The sequence below is a fragment of the Brienomyrus brachyistius genome, chromosome 4 (assembly GCF_023856365.1).
Source record: "Brienomyrus brachyistius isolate T26 chromosome 4, BBRACH_0.4, whole genome shotgun sequence".
In the NCBI taxonomy this organism is placed as follows: Eukaryota; Metazoa; Chordata; class Actinopteri; order Osteoglossiformes; family Mormyridae; genus Brienomyrus; species Brienomyrus brachyistius.
In genome coordinates this window covers 23,862,206-23,884,597 of record NC_064536.1, presented here as the reverse complement: position 1 = coordinate 23,884,597, position 22,392 = coordinate 23,862,206, and the positions used below count along the sequence as shown (strand labels likewise).

At 46.5% G+C, this 22,392-nt stretch overlaps 1 protein-coding gene across 1 annotated transcript in view; it reads right to left on the bottom strand.

Annotated features, from left to right (window-relative positions):
- The window catches only part of cubn (cubilin (intrinsic factor-cobalamin receptor)), a 52,453-nt gene that overhangs the window by 25,732 nt on the left and 4,329 nt on the right, over nt 1–22,392 (bottom strand). Inside the window, exons 7-29 of the mRNA XM_049010520.1 lie at nt 21,772–21,898; nt 20,833–21,001; nt 20,185–20,316; nt 19,480–19,575; nt 17,553–17,677; nt 16,483–16,669; nt 15,794–15,912; nt 14,820–15,054; nt 14,498–14,679; nt 13,845–14,007; nt 12,790–12,980; nt 10,773–10,929; nt 9,976–10,154; nt 9,403–9,568; nt 9,066–9,291; nt 8,709–8,839; nt 7,908–8,097; nt 7,495–7,655; nt 7,191–7,372; nt 6,951–7,107; nt 5,382–5,572; nt 4,141–4,300; nt 1,137–1,318 (exon numbers count right to left, since the gene is read on the bottom strand). Of these exons, the coding sequence (XP_048866477.1) occupies nt 1,137–1,318; nt 4,141–4,300; nt 5,382–5,572; nt 6,951–7,107; nt 7,191–7,372; nt 7,495–7,655; nt 7,908–8,097; nt 8,709–8,839; nt 9,066–9,291; nt 9,403–9,568; nt 9,976–10,154; nt 10,773–10,929; nt 12,790–12,980; nt 13,845–14,007; nt 14,498–14,679; nt 14,820–15,054; nt 15,794–15,912; nt 16,483–16,669; nt 17,553–17,677; nt 19,480–19,575; nt 20,185–20,316; nt 20,833–21,001; nt 21,772–21,898 (3,808 nt within the window). The remainder of the gene's footprint in view (nt 1–1,136; nt 1,319–4,140; nt 4,301–5,381; nt 5,573–6,950; nt 7,108–7,190; nt 7,373–7,494; nt 7,656–7,907; nt 8,098–8,708; nt 8,840–9,065; nt 9,292–9,402; nt 9,569–9,975; nt 10,155–10,772; nt 10,930–12,789; nt 12,981–13,844; nt 14,008–14,497; nt 14,680–14,819; nt 15,055–15,793; nt 15,913–16,482; nt 16,670–17,552; nt 17,678–19,479; nt 19,576–20,184; nt 20,317–20,832; nt 21,002–21,771; nt 21,899–22,392) is intronic.

Sequence of the window (22,392 nt, the reverse complement as noted above, 5' to 3'; positions counted from 1 at the left end):
GAGAGATTACTTGGGTCCTCAGAACAAGGAGCATGAGTGTTAGGTGCAAAGCTCCGGCTTTGAGCAAATGGGGCTCATTCTGCCTCAGTGATCCTGGTGACTTTCCTGTGGAAGTCAGCATTCCTGCGACATGAGCTGTGCGCACGCATGCAACAATGCATACTCTGATCCTGAGGCATGTGGCGGGCTGGACAGGGGGTCTCCTACAGCTCCACCCATCTCCCCCACCACACACACACACACACACGTTTGTATTCATATCTATGTGAGGACTGTTCATTCATTTCTCCAGTAAAAACCTCAATCCCAACTATGACAACCTTAACCTGCACCCAGCCCTAACCATAAGTACCACAACAAAATACCAGACTTTTGGCATTTTTAGTTTTTTGATTGCAGTCACAGTTTTATAAAACTTCCCCTTGAGGGGACCAAAAAAATGGTCCTTACAAGGTCAGTATAACAGGTTTTTATCACATTGTGGGGACATTTAATCCCCAACATTGTAATATAGACATATCCCCCCCCCACACACACAAAGGACAAGGAGCAGGCCACCATCTGCACATGCAGAGCAATCAGAATGGCATTTCCACCCTGATCCTTACAGATGCTACTATCAGATATTCACTTATGCAGGTTTATACACAAGCAATGAACTCTGGCACTCGGGAACAAGGGATAGGGTAGGGTTAGGGTTAGGGTTAGGGTCGTCATGTTGGGATTAGAGTTTTCCCCATATAGATGAATGGAGAGTCCCCACAAATATATAATTACAAACCTCCTTAGTGTTAACCTACCGATACACGTTTATCAGTAAGAAAATGGCGTAAATTCGATTTCATGGTACAAACTACTACATCTGCCTCACCTGGCTGCTTTCTTTCCGCTGGGGTGTCATTTACTCAGGCGAAACACAAACTGCTAACTCTGCCTGACAGAACAAAGATGGGGACATGCTCCCAACCCCGAAGGTCATGATGAAAATCACGTGACCTAAAATCCATCCTACAGACTGTAAGATTTGCGGAGGGCGGAGCAAAGGCAATTCTAGGATTTTTTTAATGTGGGATGCAAAAGAGATGTGCCCATGGACCCCGTCATAAGTAAGAGAGACATGATATAGGGAGACTGACCTCCAGCAGGTCGTAGCTACAGTCTGGGTGTTGCTCCACATCAAACTCATGGATGGTTATCTGCACGCTGCTGCCCGGGGCCGTCTGGAGGTACCAGATGCATTCGCGGTTTTCTGGGTACTTGTTGGGGTAGCCGGGGCTGGTGAAGGATCCGCTGGGTCCATGCAGGTCCCCACCACAGCCTTTGGGGGGGCCACATAGAGTGAATACAAAAGAGCACGTGCTTCACTGTTAAAAAAGCTGTCAAAAGTCTGGCCCAAAGTCTTATAAAATTCATATCTATCTATCTATCTATCTATCTATCTATCTATCTATCTATCTATCTATCTATCTATCTATCTATCTATCTATCTATCTATCTATCTATCTATCTATCTATCTATCTATCTAATGTAATATAAACATAATCCACACACACACACACACACACAGTGACAGATGGAACCATGACAACCCTTTAGCCTTAGAAAAATGCCTTTATACATAAACTTCAGGTTAGCGACAATGATCTCCTTGGGATGAGATTGCTGAATATCCTCACTGCCACAGTGACACTGTGCCAAAAACACATGCTGATACTCAGGGCTGCTGTAAAGGGCAATTCCTTGGGCACATGAATGGGAAAAACTGGATCAGTCTGGGTTGGTTGCCCAATATGACATGGGACCCGAAATCTCTGCCAGCGCCCCTGCTGCCACTCATAAGGCACAATTGCCTTGTTTTTCTGTAGTGCTCCCCAGAACCCCCCCCCCCCCCCCAAAAAAAAAAAATTCTTTCTCCCAGGGCCGCACCCCTCTCTAAGGGGGGAATTCTCTGACATGCAGTCAGCCAGCTGCAAGCCGGGGGTGGGAATCCATTTCCTGTGAGATTGAGAAGTATGACGTAACCTCTCTGTATGAGAAAAGAAACCTTGAATCTCACAAATTTCATCCAGCCATTCACACACACACACACACACACACACACACACACACACAGAGGCGTATTCACTGGGGCCTTGAAAGGCTGAATTGGGATCACCATGACGACACAGTGCAGGCATCCAGTGTGTAAGTACTTGGGCTCTGCCCCCCCGGGGACCCTGATCTGTGCCACTAGTGGCCAGCACAGTCCACAAAGGAGACAAGAATTTCAAACTGAAAAGCAGGAATCAATAGCCAGGGACTCCAGAGTGTTTAACAATATGAAACTTTTACAAAAGATAAGCCTGAATCACATTATTCAGTTGGATGAAATATTCAGACCAAAATACCTGGGTTAATGTGTGTTTCCTATCGTTGCGTGTGAGCTAATCAAGTCATGCAAATCCATCCATCCATCCATTTTCCAAATCGCTTATCCTATTGGGTCGCGGGGGGTCCGGAGCCTATCCCGGAATCAATGGGCACGAGGCTGGGAACAACCCAGGATGGGGGGCCAGCCCATCGCAGGGCACACTCACACTCCATTCACTCACACATGCACACCTACGGGCAATTCAGCAACTCCAATTAGCCTCAGCATGTTTTTGGACTGTGGGGGGAAACCGGAGTACCCGGAGGAAACCCCACGACGACACGGGGAGAACATGCAAACTCCGCACACATGTGACCCAGGCGGAGACTCGAACCCGGGTCCCAGAGGTGTGAGGCGACAGTGCTAACCACTGCACCACCATGCCGCCCCCGTCATGCAAATCGTCAAATGATAATAAATCATATTAAATTTAGGGTTTCATTCTTGCCCGGTAAGGGGCCTGGACAGTGGCTGGCGCATGTTTCCTTCTGTGACTGCAGGGGTGCTGAGTGCAGAATGACCTGGTACACAGGAAGTAGGTTTGGACTCGCACAAAGATGATCGAAGAGTCTCTGCAAAACTTAATCATCTTCACAGGCCCTGAACTCTTAAACCAACAAGTCCAACCTCCTAATATACAACCAAACTGTAATCAAGCCTTCTCCCCCCATTCCCATTTCCCAGGTTCAACAAGACTCGATAATCTGACACATACAGCATTCTGATAGGAATATGCTTAGGAAGCCTCTGTTAATACACAAGGTACAGGAATATTCTGGAATAATTTCCAAACCCCTTTCCCCGACTACCCGTCCACCCAGGATGACCTTCTACTGTTTATGCTGGTTGCCTTGGTGCTACAGGCAACAAACAGAATTATGGCAAAATCCAGTTTGTTTTTTATGGCAAAAGTTTCAGTTTATTAAGAGAGGCAGAGTGTGGGAGAGGATGGGCTTTTGAGTGCGAGAGGCTGGCATTCCTGCCAGCAGCTGGAACATCTGCAACCAGCCCACGGGGGTCGTAAAAGTCTGCATGACTCATGGACTCCTGTTTTCAACCGAGCATGGTGTCAAAGTGGGCGGCACCCTCGGCATCTCATTCCATCTGTGTCACACGAGATGCTGGAGGGTTTCAGTGGGATCTCTGGCCAGCTGAAACAGCAAGCTCTTTATGTACAGAGCAGAGTCCATGGCTGACTCACCAGCTCCTATGACTAGCATAGGGGCACCAGAGCAAGGTGAAAAAGGCTGAAAAGTGATTTGAAAAAATGCAGCCAACTTTGATGTCCATCGCTTTCAGTGCCTGCACACATTTGGAACGAGGTTCTGAGTGATAAAGTGTGGTAGGCTAGACGTAAGTGGTAATAAGTTCAAATACAAGAACCCATGGCCATAGGTGGAAATTAGCGGGAGAACATTTTAAACTGGATTTGAGGAAGCACTTCTTTACACAGAGCATAGTTATAGTATGGAATAGTCTTCCTGTTAGTGTAGCACAAGCTAAAACCCTGGGTTCCTTTACATCAGAGCTAGATAAGATTTTAACAACTCTGAGCTATTAGTTAAGTTCTCCCAAAATGAGCTTGATGGGCTGAATGGCCTCCTCTCGTTTGTAATTTCTTAAGTCTAATTAAGAAGATAATTAACAGCCTAATTAAGACTTTAAGAGGCTAATGTGATTAAAGTAGGAGTGGTTTGCGCTGCAGAGGAAAAGGCAAAGGTCATCTCACCGTTCTGATACCAGAGCATCCGGAAGCCTCCGTGGGCGATGGAGAAATCGGAGCGGAAAACGACGTGCAAGCTAGTGCTGGTGGTGGTGTGGGGGGCAGGGGGTGTGTCCCCGCAGAATGCACCAATCAGAGGTGCCTGCTCATTTGGACCATCATATAGCTGGGGGAAAACAGCAATTCATTTATCAGCAAAAGAAAAACCTATGGATTTGATAAGGTTTCAGTGTAAAGCAGGATGTAATCAAACCTGCTGAGTGAAATTTTTGAACTTTCCCTATATGGTATGTCTCCTAATAGGACTAAAGGGGCCTCAGTGAGACAGTCAGAAATAGGAGGGATCAGTTCCTGCTTTGCTTGTAACCATGACTACCCAAATACACATGACATCATCTACCCCCTCCCCCACCAATCTACTCACTCTGGCTGGATGTTTTTTCCTCTGGTCTCCTATGAACTTTGCTTCTGGTCCCTCTGCTCTTAATGGCTTTTAAAGTATTAAGTCTACAAAGCTATCAAAGGCCAGGCTGTAAACTTTGAATCCAAAAACTTCATCCAACACTGACCAAAGGAAGGGTGACATCATAGCAATGCTTTTAGCATTAGTTTTATACACATGATTCTGATGTTATAAAAAAAAGACAGAGTCTGAAAGGTTTATATCTTGCAGTCCCATTAAAAACCCCAAAAACAACATACGTCATTTATAAAAGGATAAAAAAGAGGGAACATTTCTGGAGGATGTTGGCTGACTGATTTTTGCACTAGCTGGCTAAGAGGATCCTTTGTGTATTGTCAGAAGTTTGTCACAGGTCAGGATGTGTCCAAGGTCCCAAGGCATCCTTTGGCAGGAAATGAATGTTAGTCATCCATTATTATTATTGTTATTTCTACTAAGATTGGTCCATTCGGCCTGGTGTGGTGCTGAGGCATCACCCACCACATGGCTGCACTCAGGATCTCACCCCTGAGGTGGTTTGTCATGTGATGGGGGCAGCAACACACTCATCAGTGCATGTTCCTTAACTCCCCTACGATTGAGCAAACACTTTTTAGTTTTTTCTAAACTAAATATAAATAAAAGTTAGAATGAACTGAAATCAAGCATTCTGTTATTGATGGCCATTCCCAAAGGTAAACTCGGCGTAGAAACATGGGGCTTGCGATGGCAGTGCAACGCAGCCGGTGTTACTCAGTTATTCAGGCCGATCTCTCGGCCCCCACCAATCTCACAGCCATCTCACCTTTATGTAGTCGAAGACACAGGAGCTGGAGGTGCTCTCCAGGTCGAAGGCCGTGAAGGTGTAGTTGATGGTGTTGCCCATGGTGGTCTGGATGGTCCAGCTGCAGTGGGCCAGGTGGGGGTAGGTGTTGGGGTAGTCAGGGCTTTCCAGGACTCCTCTGCTCTTATTGGCTATGACTATCCCATGACAATCTGCAATATCACAGAGTACGTTTGATTTATCTAGCATATACGTCTAACCAAAGCGACATATGATACGGAAAGCAGGGTCAATCGATTCCTGGAGCCATTGAAGAGCAAGTTTCCAAAGCTCAAATTTCCCAGTTTTCAAGTTTTTGTTGTTTTTGAGATGAGACTGCCACTGACCAAACTCAAGCTTTCTTATCAAATATAAGTATCAATTCAATTTCAATTCAACTTTATTTGTATAGTGCATTTTCACAAGATTACATTGTCTCAAAGCGCTTTACATTATCCCCGTCCAAAGCCCCTAGTAAGTGGCAAGGAAAAACGCCTTAGACCAGTGGTTCTGGTTCTCAAACTCGGTCCTCAGGACACACTGCCCTGCTTGTTTTCCAGCTATCCCTGCCCTACACACTGCTGATTACCTGGATCAGGTGTGCTCAGTCAATCAGAAGCTGAAGGACAGCTGGGACTTGTGTGTGGGGCAGGGATAGCAGGAAAACAAGCAGGGCAGTGGGGCCCGAGGATCAAGTTTGAGAACTACTGTCCTAGAAGGAAGGGATTTTTGGAGGAACCAGACTCAAAGGGATTCAAAACTCACGCAGTCTTGCTCAGGAACCCAACAATGAAATCACCAATCCAGGGATTTGAACTGCAACCTTCCAATTACAAACACTACAGCATAACACACTGAGCCACACATCACCCCATTTCCTGATGCAGCTGAGTCTCTATTCTTCAGTGATATATACAAGTAAAAATGTACTTAAATAGTCTTTCCTCGATGCTGTTCCCACAGGGGAGGATTTGATGCAGGATAAAGGTTCAGAGGTCATGGGAGAAGGAACAGATCCTTGATGACTGAATAGCGGTATGTTAGCCAAGGAGGAAGAGCTGGGGGATGGTTGTTAACAGCATATATCAAGACTGACTGGATGTGTGAGACTAAGTATATCAGGGTAATAAATCTGTCGAATCAAAACATTTCAGGAGTGGTTATTGTGTGTGACCTGACGCAGTAGTATAAGAGCACAAATTCTCTCGGGTGAGGTGACAGATTGTAGAAATCTGCTTTAACTAGGGGCAATAAACAGTGTGACCCAACCAAGGTAAGTGGTTTGAATATGGATGGATGGTTAGATAAACAGAGGCAGTAGAGTAAGGAATACTGTTTTGGGCTGGCCAGTATTATAGAGTATTCTACAGCCTATTGTCTCTAGCCAAGCCAAAGGAGTATTCTACAATTTATCCTATCATTTGGTCTAACTAGAGGCAGTCAACACCATGATGTTGACTGTGGTAACAAGAATGACTGACGGACAGAAGCAGTAGAGGAATACTCATTTGGTTTACGTGAGGCCCTAGGCTGGCCTGGGGGGCTACTCACAGTATGTATAAGAAGCCACGAAGCCCCCAGCGCCGATGCTTTGGTCAGTCCGTAGCTTGACGAACAGGTGCTCATAGCTGGAGTTGATGGGGGTGGGCAGCGTGGATCCACAAAGCTGGGCCAGGGCAGGGGCACTGGTGCTGTTCCCATCGTACACCTCAAGAGGGCGACATATCAGCCCGTCACTTATTTATATTCACGTCAGAGACATGAGCAGTGAGGTAGTGACTCAGAACTCACAGCCAGGTAGTCAAACTGGCAGCTGGAACTGGACTCCAGGTGGAAGTCCACGAACTCCAGACGAATACGGCTCCCCCCACTGACTTTGATGTGCCAGTAGCACTCAGCATTGGGGTGGTAGGGCAGGGGGTAGTTCGGGGAAGAGAAACTGCCTGTGCTGGTGCTCAGCGTGCCCCCGCAGCCTGAAAAGCCAACAGACAAGATTGCAGAGGTTGAATGACCCTGGGCAAGACTGACTAGCAAAAGGCTGATACAATCGAACCCATGATTCACACAGTGCCTTTGACAGTTTACACACACGCACCGGTCTGTGTGCCATCCCAGTGCGCTGTGAATCCCCTGAAGGTAGCAATGTAGTCCGAATGGAACCTGATCCACAGCCTGTTGCTATGGGAGACCAGGATCTGGGGCGCCTGAGACCCACAAAATTTGCCAATTAGTGGGGAGGTCTCGTAGCCACCATCTCTGCAAGAAGATAAAGGGGGAGCGTATCATTAGAATCCCCACTGCTATCGAAACATGAGAAAACCAATGGCAACGACACAGAAATGTGTAATATGTTGGGTATATTACCAGGATATCCAGACAGATGGCGCTAAAGAGGCAAAGCTTTTAATTGCTGTTGTCGGGTTACCCAAAGATGTTTGTGTTACAAAGAAGCTTAATACTTGTTACGTTCTTATAACCTTTTCCACGTATAAAGATAGTAATTCCTACCTGATCTCCACATAGTCAAAAGCGCAGGAGGGGGGGGAGCCCTCAAGCTCGAAGTCAGTGAAGTTCAGTATGATCTGCATGTTGACCTCAACAATGATCTTGTAAATGCAGTCCCGGCTGATGGGGTAGTAGTTGGGGTAGTTCGGGGAGCTCAGCACCCCCGTGGGGGATGTGAAGACCTCACTGCAGTCTGTGATGACATTACAAGGAGCGTGTGATTTGCATTTTACACATAATTATCAGAATCATTCAATTGATTATTGTTCCATTCGTTCCAATTTCCTAAAACAATTGCATGTATTCAGATGAGAGGCGGAACCCCACACAAGCTAGGGCTGTTTCTCAATATGCATGCTTGACCCTACTTGTGTTCTCCTAGACTTGTTTTATTTCATCTTCCAATGCTGAAGACCAGTTCTAATACTAAGAATACTAAGTATTAGTAATACTAAGAACAGAAGTACAGAGGACAGTAAAAATCCCTCAATGCTGTTCTTGGTCTGTATGAAATATCAAGGGTACGCCGGTTCCATCCTCACAAAGCAAGACCAATCCCATGATTCATTACACCCCAAGTTCATTGTTGGGAGGCAAGTTAGCAAGAACGCTCTTGCCAGAACCACAAGTATGATCTTTGCATTCTTGTTGTTGAGAAATATACAAGGAGAACATGCCAACTGATCAAGGGGTGGGATTCAAACCCCGATTGCCATAGACATGAGCCAACAGTGCTACACAAGTATAGCTAGAAAAAAATCTGATGGTTCTTGGATGCTGACACCATCTCCAAACAAACTGTACCCATGGAGGCGTTGATGGCCACGTAGTCAGCTGAAAAGCCCTCAGTAGCTAAGCTCACGTCCGAGACGAAGAGGATGGTTAACAGGTTGTCTGTGCTGGTCAGCGAGGGTGGGACAGAGCGGCCACAGTACCTGCCAGTCAGAGATGTAGAGGAAGTTCCCGTGTTAGATGTGCTGAAGCTTAACCATCAGAATCCTAATTTACAGCAAATTGAACGGATTATTCAGAGTTTCTCATCCTTTATGTCAAAGTTTCAATCAGTCACCTTGGTTTTGGATAGGTTGATTGCTACCCAAAACCAATGCGGACATAACCTATAAATATTGCATCATCGTCATGACAACAGAGAGTGGTCACCTGCCGAGTTTGTTCCCAGTCTCCACAGTGCCATTATCGTACACCTCCACGTAGTCATACATGCACTCTTGATGGAACTCCAGGTTGAAGGACGTGAAAGTGAGTCGGATGATGTTGCCAGGAGCGACTGAGATGTACCAGGTGCAATTCGCCCCATGGGGGTACTCAGTTGGATGTCCGGGACTGGTGATCGTTCCCGAGGGCTCGTTCAGAGTGTCACCACAGCCTAGGGGACAAGTAACAGGGACAGAGTACTGAAGTAGATATACTATCAGTAATACACATGCCGGACAACACATATCTGTTAGTTATGGCGCCACGTCAAACAGATAATTACCTTCCTGGGCAGCGCCATACTCGGCGAGGAAGCCGAGGTTGCTGACCGACGCGTCCGTGTGGAAGCGGACATACATGGACCTCTGGGTAGACTGAAGCATGGGGGGCATCTGAGAGCCGCAGTACTTTCCAATCAGGGTAGAGCTTGATGTTGGCCCATCTCTAACCTATGGACATCAGAAAATATAAACATTACCTTACAAAAACAGGCCATTCAGTCTAACTTTACCATCTGTCAAATTTAACCTAAAATGATGTTTACACCAGATTCCTCTACCAAACCTAGTAAGCAATTCCATATATTTTACATAGTACATTTTTATTTTTTTTGCTCATCCATTCATCCATCCATCCATCCATCTTTTTTAATCAACTCTTAACTAACTGTGTTACATGCTGGATCATTTGCACAGGAGTAATTCTAGGATTCTTTTTTGGGAGGAGGACACAAGAAGGGATAATTCATATGCGGGTTGGGGGGGGGGGTTTGCTGTGGCTTTGCCCCTGTATACAACACTGTTCCCAGGGGTCTGAAGAGGGGGGTGAGGAAATGGAAGGGGGAATGTACAGTTACCTCCACATAGTCAAAGAGGCACTCGGAGTTGCCCTCCACATCAAAGGCGAGGAAGGTGAGCGTGACCACAGACCCCTGTGGCTGGTTGATCACCCATTCGCATGTTTTGTCATGTGGGTATGAGTTGGGGTGGTAGGGAGTGCGGATCTGTCCCGAACCCGAAAGAACCCCGCCACAGGCTGAGGGGAGGAGCCAAGGGCAAATGATCACATGATTGTATACACCCAATCAGATGTATATATTTATGCATATTTTCAGTGCTTTTTTTTTTTTATAAAGTTCCTTATGGTAAATTGTAAGTACATTAAAAATAAAGAGCAAAACACAAAATCAGTAATAACCTCACAATACAAATGCCTTAAACTACACATGCAAGTTATAACTCTAGATGTGACAATTAGTGGATTAATTAGTTAAATGTATATATATGTGTGTGTGTGTGTGTGTGTGTGTGTGTGTGTGTTAAAGATATAAAATATAAACATATAACATATAAAAAGTAGCAGTGATTGCAACCAAATGCATAAGCCTGGAAACTTATGCAACAGACTCTAAAATAGTCATTTACATTATCCCTGTCCAAAGCCCCCAGTGAGCAAGCCAGAGGCAACAGCAGCAAAGCAAAAGTCCCTAGTAGGAAGAAACCTTGGCTTGGCATGTTTAAAGTGGAAGTCGTAGATTAGGCTTACATGTCTGAGTTCCCACAGGAAACAGACACCTCTTTGAGTAACACACTGTCCGCTCGCCCAAACTAACAAGCCCCACGCCACGGATGTCGGGAATTTGCACACTCTCACCAACTTCGTAGACGGCCCGGAATCCAGCTCGGCTCACGGATTCGTCAGATTTGAAGCGAAGCCAAAGCCCATTGGAGTGGGAGGTGATGGGGGCAGGCAGGATAGAGCCACAGTATTTGCCAATTAGAGCGTCAGTCTCACTCAGGCCGTCCCGCACCTGGAATGGGGGTGTCATGTGACAGATGGGTACAAAGTCCCAATTATACTGGTCAACTCGAGGTCTTAAAAATGCTTAATATTCTGTAAAAGGCTTTCATACCATGAGACTTCAATAACATGGAAGTAAGTCATAGGCAAATCCAAGTTTGTCTTCCTGGGGGTTGTGACTGAGGACCAATCAATCATTCTTTACAGGCAACGCCAACTGAGGGACTGAGGGAACTTCTACACAGTGCATCAACCAAACACAAATCCTTAAACCTATTATTACAATGGTCATGTAGCTGAAACAACAGACACCTTAAGTAGTGAACTAGCCAATACACCACAACCATCACAAATTCAACAAGCTGTCATGACAAACAAAAGCAAACTCAGCACACAACCGATGCAGGCTGCCATATCACGATATGTTTACGTTACAGTTGCTCCTACAGCATCCGCGGTAATATCGCCTATGATGCAGGTTGAGTTATATTATATGCCTATTTTAAGCCACACACTTGTCATCAGATTTTTCCAGACACTTCTCATTGATACTGGTAAAATGCTAAGATGCGTCTGCTAGACCACAACAGATATAGTTTATAAGCCAGTATGTTGTTGGTGGAGGATGTAAAATGCTCTTGTTGGGCCAGAGCAGTAAGCACCATAGATCTGGACGCTCCACCATCTGCCTCTCTTACTCATTCCCTCCATTTGCCTTCAGCTCTCATTTTACACTCATTTTACTGCTTAAACCAGGGGCAGGCAGCCCTGATCCTGGAGTGTCAGTATCCAGCAGGTTTTCCATCCTACCTGGTCTCTGATGAGCCACCCCTGATCTTAGGCGGATAATGACTCATCAGGTAGGACAGAAAACCTGCTGGATACCGGCACTCCAGGATCTGGGTTGCTTACCCCTGGCTAAAACAAATTTACCAATAGCTAAATTACATATTGACCCACAGTACTGAACATATCCGTATGACTTTTACTAATTACGGTTGTATTTGTCCTGCAGTGTTTCAGGACCTTTGTGGGTTCAATTTAAAACAATTATGTTCAATTTTCAAAACTGCACAGTTGTAGGATATTTGCATAACTTTGAATAAAACTCACCAATTAATATACAGATAAGCCTGAGCTTTGAAGACTGATACGTGCTGCCTTAATGACGGGTGAAGACTAAAAGGGATGTATTAGGGGTGAACTGGGGCAGCGAGGCCCTCAGAGGCAGGGTACAGTCTCCTCTCTCAGTGTGGCCCAGGACAAAGGCCGTCTGTCCAGGCTTACACAGGCCAGACCAATGACCGTGATGACAGATTTGCTAGAAAGGATATGCGGGATCTGAATTCCTGAGGTCTAGAAGATTCCATGCTTGACATGAGAAGGAGCTTGATGAATCACACCAACTTAGGTCGTCAAGCTAATATTCATGCATTCCTCAAAGGGGTATGGGTGGGGTGGGGCATGTCTGTGTGGGTTTGTGGGGGCATCATACTGTCAACCAAGAGGACTTCACTACTGAGCAGAATCGGTGAATGAACGCAACCGAAAATTATTCTGAAATCAAACTCTTCGGAAAATGGAGGGTAATGGCTCTGAATGGGAATTTCTAAAATGACTGTAATGTGATTTTTGGAACCCGATTTTATATCTGGACAGCATCCTTCCAAAAACAGGTACTATAAATAGGAGACTGGCTTCCTCAAATGGTCTACATGACATCAGACACTCCAGAAATATAAAACACTAATAACCCAGAAAGAATGCAAATCTCATCACCATAATGTAATCGAAATACATCTCCCTCCACCAAACCACCAAGACCATAAGACTCTCCTCCACCAATACTGAAGGCCTCATCCTCACCCACCTCCACAAAGTCAAAGAGACAGTCTCCGTGGTTCTCCAGGTCCATGTGGGTGAAGTTGAGGGCCACGGCTTCACCCGGGGGCTGCCGGAGGACGTACACACACTGCCGGCTGTGAGCGTAGCTGTTGGGCCAGTTCGGTGAGATGATCACGCCCTGACTGTCTGTGTAGGTGCCCCCGCAGCCAGGATCCGCTGGCAAAAATAAGCAAAAGGACATAAACACCTGGTTTGGGGGGCGGTGGGCAGAAGTCGAGATACAATTTCAGTAAAGAATTCCACATTTGGAACTTCAGTCAGTGGTGCACCAGCAATTCCTTTTATAGGATTTCAGTCTTTTCCGCCAAAGGCCGCAGAACACCACACAGCTGCTATGGATGCTGCTATTTTAAGAGATTAAGTGGATAGTTACACTGTGAGCTGAGGAGAGTGGATATTGCACCATGGGAATGACTGCTAATGCTTGTATATGGCATGCCAATTTTTCTAGATAACATTGTGTTTTTTAAATAAACTTTGTAACAGGGCTTGAAATCAAACCAGGCCTGGAAAGCACCGAACTCAGCTGCTGCAGACAGGACTGGAGTCTTACTGCATTACAGTCTTTGCTCTTTCGTTCCCACTGATGTCTAATTTCACTGCTTTTAAAGACTGCATTGAAATCACAATGTCTACAAAAAATGTTACTGCTTGAATGACTGGTTATTACAGATAATTCTGGAATGTCTGTACCTGACGGGGTTATAAGGTTATTACTTTTTTTTATTGTTTTTTTTACATTTATGCCAGTGATCAGGGCTGGTGTTTACTTGTTATGCAGTATTAAGCTTGTTCCAGATATGTTCATGGAGAAAATTCCTGGAGTTCTAGACAAGCAAGTTGACACTTTTTGTCCTGCGTATGCTTGAAATGAGATGAAATCAACAGGAAGAGAAGCTGCCCGGAACAGTCCAATGATGCGCTCCATGAGGATCTGAGAGGCGGGCTCTTCGCTGATCTGACAGGTGCAAGAGCCAATGATGTGTCATCTTGAGCTTTACAGTTCCAGGGATTACTCACACGGAGAGGTTGTGTAGGTGATGTGGAAGCCACGGTCGGACACAGAGAAGTCTGAATGAAAGTGGATCCAGGCTGACGGCCCGGTGGTCACCAGTGGGGCCGGGGAGCCTGTGCTGCAGTACTTCCCCAGAAGCAGGTCTTCGGGTAGCAGGCCATCACGGATCTTGGTGGAAGAAAGTAGTTCACAAAGATCACAGAAATGGATACTGAATGAGGATATTTTGAACACCATTAATACTTATAGGAACCAGTACCTGCAGGTCCAAAACTTCTCAGCAAAAATGATTAAATTAAAAGGAATATTGTTTAATGGGCCTAAGAACCTCTAACAGTGCCAGTCAGAGTTCAGTTGGAGGGCCCAAGATATCGGAGGGAAACATTCAACTCACTGAACTGGGATCAGCTAAACTCCCATCATTAGTTGCTGTGGCTAAAACAAGGGTGATTCTATGATTTTTTTTTAACGTGGGGGGTATAAGAGGGGCAATAATTCATGCAGTGGGGCTTATCATTAGCCAATGTTATGTTTTCAACTGGTACATGAGAGGGGAGCAGGCCAATAAGCTTTCAGATCGGGCCACTGCTCCTGTGGCGCCGCCCCTGGACTAAAACGTGATGTTCATCAAACTCAGTTTGGTGTGGAGAATCTGTACCTCCAGGAAGTCAAAATTGCAGTCAGGGTGATGCTCCAGGTTCAGGGTCCCAAAGGCGAAGGTGATGAGCAGGCCCGGGTTCACGCTCACGGTCCAGTAGCAGTCACGGTTAGGCGGGTAGTTGCCAGGGTAACCAGGCGAATTGATGGAGCCGTAGGGTGCAGTTAGGGAATCGCCACACACTGGGTGAGACCATATGCACAGGGTAAGGGGAGAACCCACACAAGGATTTATAATTAAACACAAGATCATTTAATTCTTGGATGGGGAGGGGGGGTTGTGGTGTAGACAGAGGAGGCTGGGGGTCAGGGAGAGACATTACCCGGTGCCTGAGACTGCCAAGCCACTGTGAACCCCCCCGCACTGATGGAGTGGTCTGAGCGGAACCAGAAGTAGAGGGAATTGTGGGAGCTGAACAGCTCTGCGGGCGCGCTGGTGCCGCAGTAGCGGCCCAGCATGTGGGCGCCGGCACTTTCACCGTCGTGGATCTGCAGGAAGTCGAAGGTGCAGCCAGAGCTATCCTCCAGGTGGAAATGAGGGAAGGTGATGCGTATGATCTGGGCAGGAAGAGAAGACACCATGATGGACCACCACCGTGCTTCAGACCACTGAAGTTCCTGCTTTCCAATTTATACGCTACACAATGGTTGGAAATCGGGTTAAGATTTTCTTTCAAAAGTACAAGAGCTTGTCCCTTTTCATACATCCTTCATTTAGGCTGCCAGAGTAGAAACCCGGTTGAATTCACATCTCTACATACAAGTACCCAGCCATCCATCTTCCAGTTGCCCTGCCAGCCCTATAAAAGCATATCAGACTCAGCAAGCTGTCCATGCTGAAGGTGTCAGGTGGGCTTGGTGCTGAGGAGCGCTGGCCCATTGAAGGTCTGCTTCAGCTCTTTGGTGCTTTAGTGAAGCTAAAATTCCAGTTAAGTTCATGCTGAAGGTGAAAATCTGTTAATAATTAACAGGAAGACAACACAAACCTAGCAGACACCATGACCATTCATTTAGAAGAGCTCCTCATCTTTTGGATGACTAGACACCCAACAAGAGCATGTTGTCATCCGGTACTACATCAGTTATACAAAATGGTGCATGAATCAGGGAAAAAAGAGGGATATAAAGAAAGACAGAAGATGGCATAGAAGAGGAACCAAAACCTAACTAGTAGGGAGAAAATAACCCCTTGGGGTCCAAGGTCAACCGGCGGCCCAACCCCCCCCCCCATATCTCATCTAGCATAGCAAAGAGAAAAATGGGGTCTGGTGTTTATCACCGTAAACTGAAGACTGACCTTGTCTGTATCAACCCTGATGACCCACGCACAGCTGACCATGTGATCGTACTCATCGTGTCCTGGGGTGTTGGGATAGCTGAAGGTACCAGCTGGTCCGGTGAGGTATCCTCCACACACTGGGAAGGGGAACATGAGATGCAGAGTAAGCTGAACTCGCACTCATACATGAAGATGCTCGGTAAGCATGGATACACTGACACAGACAGAAAGACGGACACAAATATGCCCATAACCCACAAACTATCCATCCATCCATCCTTTTTCCAAACCGCTTATCCTACTGGGTCGCGGGGGGTCCGGAGCCTATCCCGGAAGCAATGGGCACGAGGCAGGGAACAACCCAGGATGGGGGGCCAGCCCATCGCAGGGCACACTCACACACCATTCACTCTCACATGCAGACCTATGGGCAATTTAGCAACTCCAGTTACCCTCAGCATGGTTTGGACTGTGGAGGGAAACTGGAGTACCTGGAGGAAACCCCACGACGACATGGGGAGAACATGCAAACGCCACACACATGTAACCCAGGCAAAGACTCGAACCCGGGTCCCAGAGGTGTGAGGCAACAGTGCTAACCACTGCACCACCATGCCACCCCACCCACAAAATAAATGACAGAAATTATTTTTTATCACCAGGGTAGTTATAGGAGGGGTCTACGTTTTTGAGGGATACACGCGCACCTTGCTGGGCAGTCTCGCAGTTCGGCCCAGTCCACTGGGCAGTGCAGGTGCACGTGTAGCCGTTAACACCGTCGGTGCAGGTGCCACCGTTCTGGCAGGGGTTGCTGGCGCACTCGTTCACATTCTGGTCGCAGTTGGTGCCCGACCAGCCATCTTGGCACATGCATACGTAACCAGTGAGAGTACTCTGAAGGACAGGAAGTGCCAAAGTCTAGCTGGTGGACATCCCATAACATTAAGCCAAGCAGGGTGTCTTAAAAGGGATTGTGGGTAAAGTGTCAGTCGTCATATTAAACTGCACAAACATAGTAAGCGATCTGGTCTGGATGGTCATAAAAGCTCCCATGGTGTAGACCGCCTGCTTCTGTTCCTCACAAAGGCACAGACCACAACTGAGGGCATAAACGCCAAATAATTTCAGATTTAAATCCAGAAGAAAACCCTGGCTTCGCTGATCCTCCCCAGAAGCTGCTTATTGTATAACTGTGCACCCAAACAATGGTGGGAGGACTTCTTGCTAATTGTTAGCTGGGTTCTGTGTCTTAGGACTCAGTGGGTATTGGCAGGTAAGCAAATTGACTATAGGAATGTGTAGAAACTGGCACAAAATGCTTCTGATTCAACTTAGCAATTATCTGTCGAGAAATATCATATTTAATTTTTTTTTCATTAAAATAAATGAAAAACTCTTTCTCTTGTTGCCAGCATACACCTGAAATTACCCAATGAAATGCAATGATTTTTCAAAATATAGATCTGATAGAATTTATCATTGAAGCCTTTGTTGAAGTACCAACATATAAGGGTTCAGGAGAATCTCACAATCAAATGCAAATGAAAGTCTCCACTCACTAGGTCAGGGGGTACCTACAGTCATATGTAAAAAGCTAAATAAAATCTATAAACCACCCCTCATGCATCTAAACCGCCCCTCATGCATCTAAACCGCCCCTCATGCATCTAAACTGCCCTTTATTCTCCTATAAACCGCCGCTCATGCATCTATAAACCGCCCCATGCATCTATAAACCGCCCCATGCATCTATGAACCGCCCCTCCTGTGCCCCTACCACACACTGGCCGTGGACGCAGGGGTTGTTGGTCTGGCACACGTCGCTGGTCTGGGAGCATCCCGTGGGTCCGTAGCCATTTCCGATGTACCCTGGCGGGCAGGTGCAGATGGGGATGGTGCTGCCTGGGGGGTCAGAACCGGACCAAAACCAAAATCAGCATTTCGTTCTAGGCTTTCATAAGAAATGGGTTTTTCTTGCTTTCACTCTTATTTTATTTCTGGATCAAGATATAAAAATATATATAGTAATATTTACAGTACTGTGCAAAAGTCTTAGGCAGTCAAAAGAAATTATGTTTGAAGTTATTTATCTGTACAGTAAGTGTATTTTTGCTGTGGGAAAAACATTAGAATATATACAAAAAAACAGTAACACAATAAAAAGGATATATATTGCTTCTGTTCCCCAAAAAGTTACTGATATTTTGTTGGATGGCTTGATAAACGTCGCTTCAGTTCTGAATCTTCTCCTCAGGAGCACATCAGCCACTCCAATTTACCTAAGACTTTTGCATAATACAGTATATCAAATGGCGTGGTGTACCGGGTTTATCGTGGACATGACAAGTGTCTCGGATGGTATGGTCAGTATCTCCTGCTCTGTTTCTCACAAGGAACACTTGGAGATGCAGATAGGGAGGCTTGTCAATCTCCAGGTGCTCTGTACAAATCTCTATGTGCTTCGTATGAATCTCTAGGTATTCTGTACAAATTTCTAGGCACTCTGTACGAATCTCCAGGTGCTCTGTATGAATCTCCATCTGCACCATACGAGAAACAGAGCAGTAAGAGCCGTCATTACAACTCCTTCCCAAACACGCCAAGTGGACGAAGAATAACAATAGCTGTCCACAAAGGGCTGCCACCCGTCGAAGCACCCAGGGAGCTGGGGGTTAAGGGCCTTGTTTAAGGACCCGCAGACATGCTGAAGCTGGGTCTGAACCAGTGACCTTGTGATTACAGCCCACTGAGCCACACGCCATAACCTGTTAAACTGACAGCAGACCAGGTCCAGGCCCAGCCTGTCTGCTTCAGAGCAGATATGCTTATGCAGCAAACAAGCTATGCGCTCCAGAGAAACGGTAAAAAATTAAATGGCCTCCGTACTTCATCTCTTGTGGCTGCTGTAAATAGGACCAAAGTCTGTGTGTGTGTGTGTGTGTGTGTGTGTGTGTTTGTATTTCGTTTGGTCATGTATATAGTACCAGCCAAATGTTTGGACACGCCATGCCGCCAGCGAAGGAGAGTGATCATCGCATGACCTGGCCACCAGACCTAAACTCAATATAAATGGTGTTGGAGGAGTTTGATCAGAGAGTGAAGGAGAAGCGGCCAATGAGCACTCAGCATATATGTGGGACCTCCTTCAGGACGGCTGGAAAAGCATCGCAGGAGGCCACCTCATGGACCTGGTGTAGTGGAGAATGTAGGATCAGCCAGTCCATGGACCAATCGGGGTTAAGGGCTTTGCTCAAGGGCCCAGTGGTGGCACCACTCTGCTTATAGTTTTGATGTCTTTATATTATTTAAAAATGTAGAGAATAATACAATTACACCTTTCTATGGGTAGGTGTATCCAAACTTTTGACTGCACTGTACATTACATTGTGGCAACCAAATGTCATAAATGTCATAAATACGTGTTATATTGATGTTGGATGGGGCATTTTTTTGGTCCCCACAAGGGGAAACTCAATTTTATAAAAATCTGTGACTGCAATGAACAAATTAAAAATATCAAAAGTCTTGTATTTTGTTTTGTTACTTATGGTTAAGCTCAGGACTCTGTAGGGCATAATGTTGTCATAGATGGGATTAGGGTTGTACCCCTAGAAATGAATGGAGAGTCCCCATAAAGATATAGATACCTCATTGGTGTGTGTGTGTGTGTGTGTGTGTGTGTCTATAGATATGTGTGTGTTTACCTGGAGGTGCGGAGCAGGTAGCTAGGGGATGGCACCCCCCGTTGTTGGAGTCACACAGATTGATCTGGGTGCAAATCTTTCCATCACCTTCATAACCTGTAAATCGATCCATAATAAAACACTAAATTATTTGCCAATTAGCCACTTATTAATTTGCCATGCAATAAGATTGTATAATACAAAGGTTTAATGAAGTATGCAGTTGGCAGACAGGGGTGTAATGAGATGTGTACTTGGTGGGCAGCTGTCTAACACAGTGTTGTAATGTAGTGTATACCTGGTGGGTAGGTGTGTAACACAGGTGTGTATCTGGTGGGCAAGTGCATAACATAGGTGTGTAATGTGGTGCGTACCTGGCAGGCAGGTGCATAACACAGGTGTGTAATGAGGTGTGTACCTGGCAGGCAGGCGCATAACACAGGTGTGTAATGAGGTGTGTACCTGGCAGGCAGGTGCATAACACTGGTGTGTAATGTGGTGCGTACCTGGCGGGCAGGTGCATAACACAGGTGTGTAATGTGGTGCGTACCTGGCAGGCAGGTGCATAACACAGGTGTGTAATGTGGTGCGTACCTGGCGGGCAGGTGCATAACACAGGTGTGTAATGTGGTGCGTACCTGGCGGGCAGGTGCATAACACAGGTGTGTAATGTGGTGCGTACCTGGCAGGCAGGTGCATAACACAGGTGTGTAATGTGGTGCGTACCTGGCGGGCAGGGCCCGCAGTGGAAGGAGCCCATGGTATTGAGGCACTGCACTCTGGGGGAGGTGGAGCAGCCCCCATTGTTGGTGGCGCACTCATCCACGTCCTGGCAGCTGTAGCCATTTCCCTGCCAGCCTGTGTGGAGTCAGAGAGACAGGCACAGAGCCATGAGATGTCAATCCATCAGAGGACAGAAAGCATGGCTGATCACTGGACAGGATGCCAGTCCATCACAGGGAACACACTCATTTTACATGCCTTTGTACTGTAAACCTGCACTACAGAGGGAGAATATGCAAACTCCACCCAGGAAGATCAGGGGAGGAATTCAAAACCTACTATACTATTTCATTTTTGTACAGGACATTCTGTTTTTGCTCATATCTCGCATACATTAACAAGTCACTCTTTTAAGTCATACTATTGCTTAAAAGGACAGTTAGGGCTTAAAGAAGGACTGAAAGCAGACAGGACTGGCAGCTGGTGGGATGTGCGAACTTCGTCGTTCTTTCATATCAAAATTTTGATCAATATAATTAAAGCTCCCCCTCCAGACAGTGTGATGCAGGTCGATAAAGGTCCTTGTTTTTGGAAGTTATCATTTTATTCGGAAATGTCTCTGGAGAGCAGGTAATTGCCCCCGTTACATACCTGGGGGGCAGGACCCACAGTAGAAAGAGCCTGGTGTGTTGATGCAGGCCACGGGGGGGTTTGTGGAGCACGGCTGCACAGGCAGGAGGCACTCGTCCAGATCAGCTGTGCAGGAGGGGCTGCCGGGGGGCGACGTCCAGCCCGACTCGCAGATGCACTTGTAGCTGGGCTTCAGTCCCAGAGATGGATGGATGGATGGATGGATGGATAGATAGATGGTGACAGAATAAGCGTTAAACAGACAGACACGATCAGGAGGAAGACTAATAAAGAAAAGTAGGTAACGAAGTAAAACAGGATGGACAGATGAGAGGAGAGGTATTTAAAGAGACAGGAAAAATCAAGAAGGATGGAAAGGAGACGATAATAAAGAAAGACAGGATGGATGATGGATGATACACAGAAATAAATTTGGGGTGAGGGGGGTATTCCGGCATCCCTACTGGGGGTGGAAGCAAAATTTCGGAGGGGGTTGAAACCTGTAATTTTAATACATGGCAATGTGCCTGGATGGATGGAATGATGATTGACAGGACAGACAGATACACAGAAAGACAGTAATAAAGAAAGGATTAATGGATGGATGGATGGATGGATGGATGGATGGATGGATGGGGGATGGATGGATGAATGGAAACTGGACAGGCAGTGAAAGAAATCCATAATCAGGAAGGAGGGACACAGAGACTCAATAAAGAAAGACAGGTAAAGAAAGACAGAGTGGGTAAAAGACAGGACAGGCAGTTTGACAGGTAGACATAGACGGGAAGGAATGAAGGCAGACAGGACTGGCTGTTAGACAGGCATGGAAAATGGAAGACGGCAGTCATTCAGACAGATAGCCAGGATGGATGGAGACGGACATCGACAGAATGGGAGATATGCTGGAAGGCATTCCCAGCTCATCCTATCGTCCTCCCACTTCGCTGGCCAGATCACCTGGTTGGGCGTCACCCTGTCAGAGTCAATGCAGAGGCCGTGAGCACACAGCTCCTGGCTGCCACCAGCGCAGTCGTCGTAGCGGGATGTGCAGTGTGTGCCCGACCACTCGGGGGTGCAGGTGCAGCTGGGGAGACATGGATACACACACTAAAAAGTTTTTATTTGGTATGGGTATTATACATACCGCGTGGTTAACTAGTACTTGATTTTTTTTAAACATGTAAACAAAACCTTGGTGGTGGCATGGTGGTGCAGTGGTTAGCACTGTTACCTCACACCTCTGGGACCCGGGTTCGAGTCTCTGCCTGGGTCACATGTGTGCGGAGTTTGCATGTTCTCCCCATGTCGTCGTGGGGTTTCCACCGGGTACTCTGGTTTCCCCCCACAGTCCAAAAACATGCTGAAGCTAATTGGACTTGCTAAATTGCCCATAGGTGTGCATGTGTGAGTGAATGGTGTGTGAGTGTGGCCTGCGATGGGCTGGCCCCCCATCCTGGGTTGTTCCCTGCCTCGTGCCCATTGCTTCCGGGATAGGCTCCGGACCCCCCGCGACCCAGTAGGATAAGCAGTTTGGAAAATGGATGGAAATGAAACCTTAAAATGCTTCAAAATGGCTGA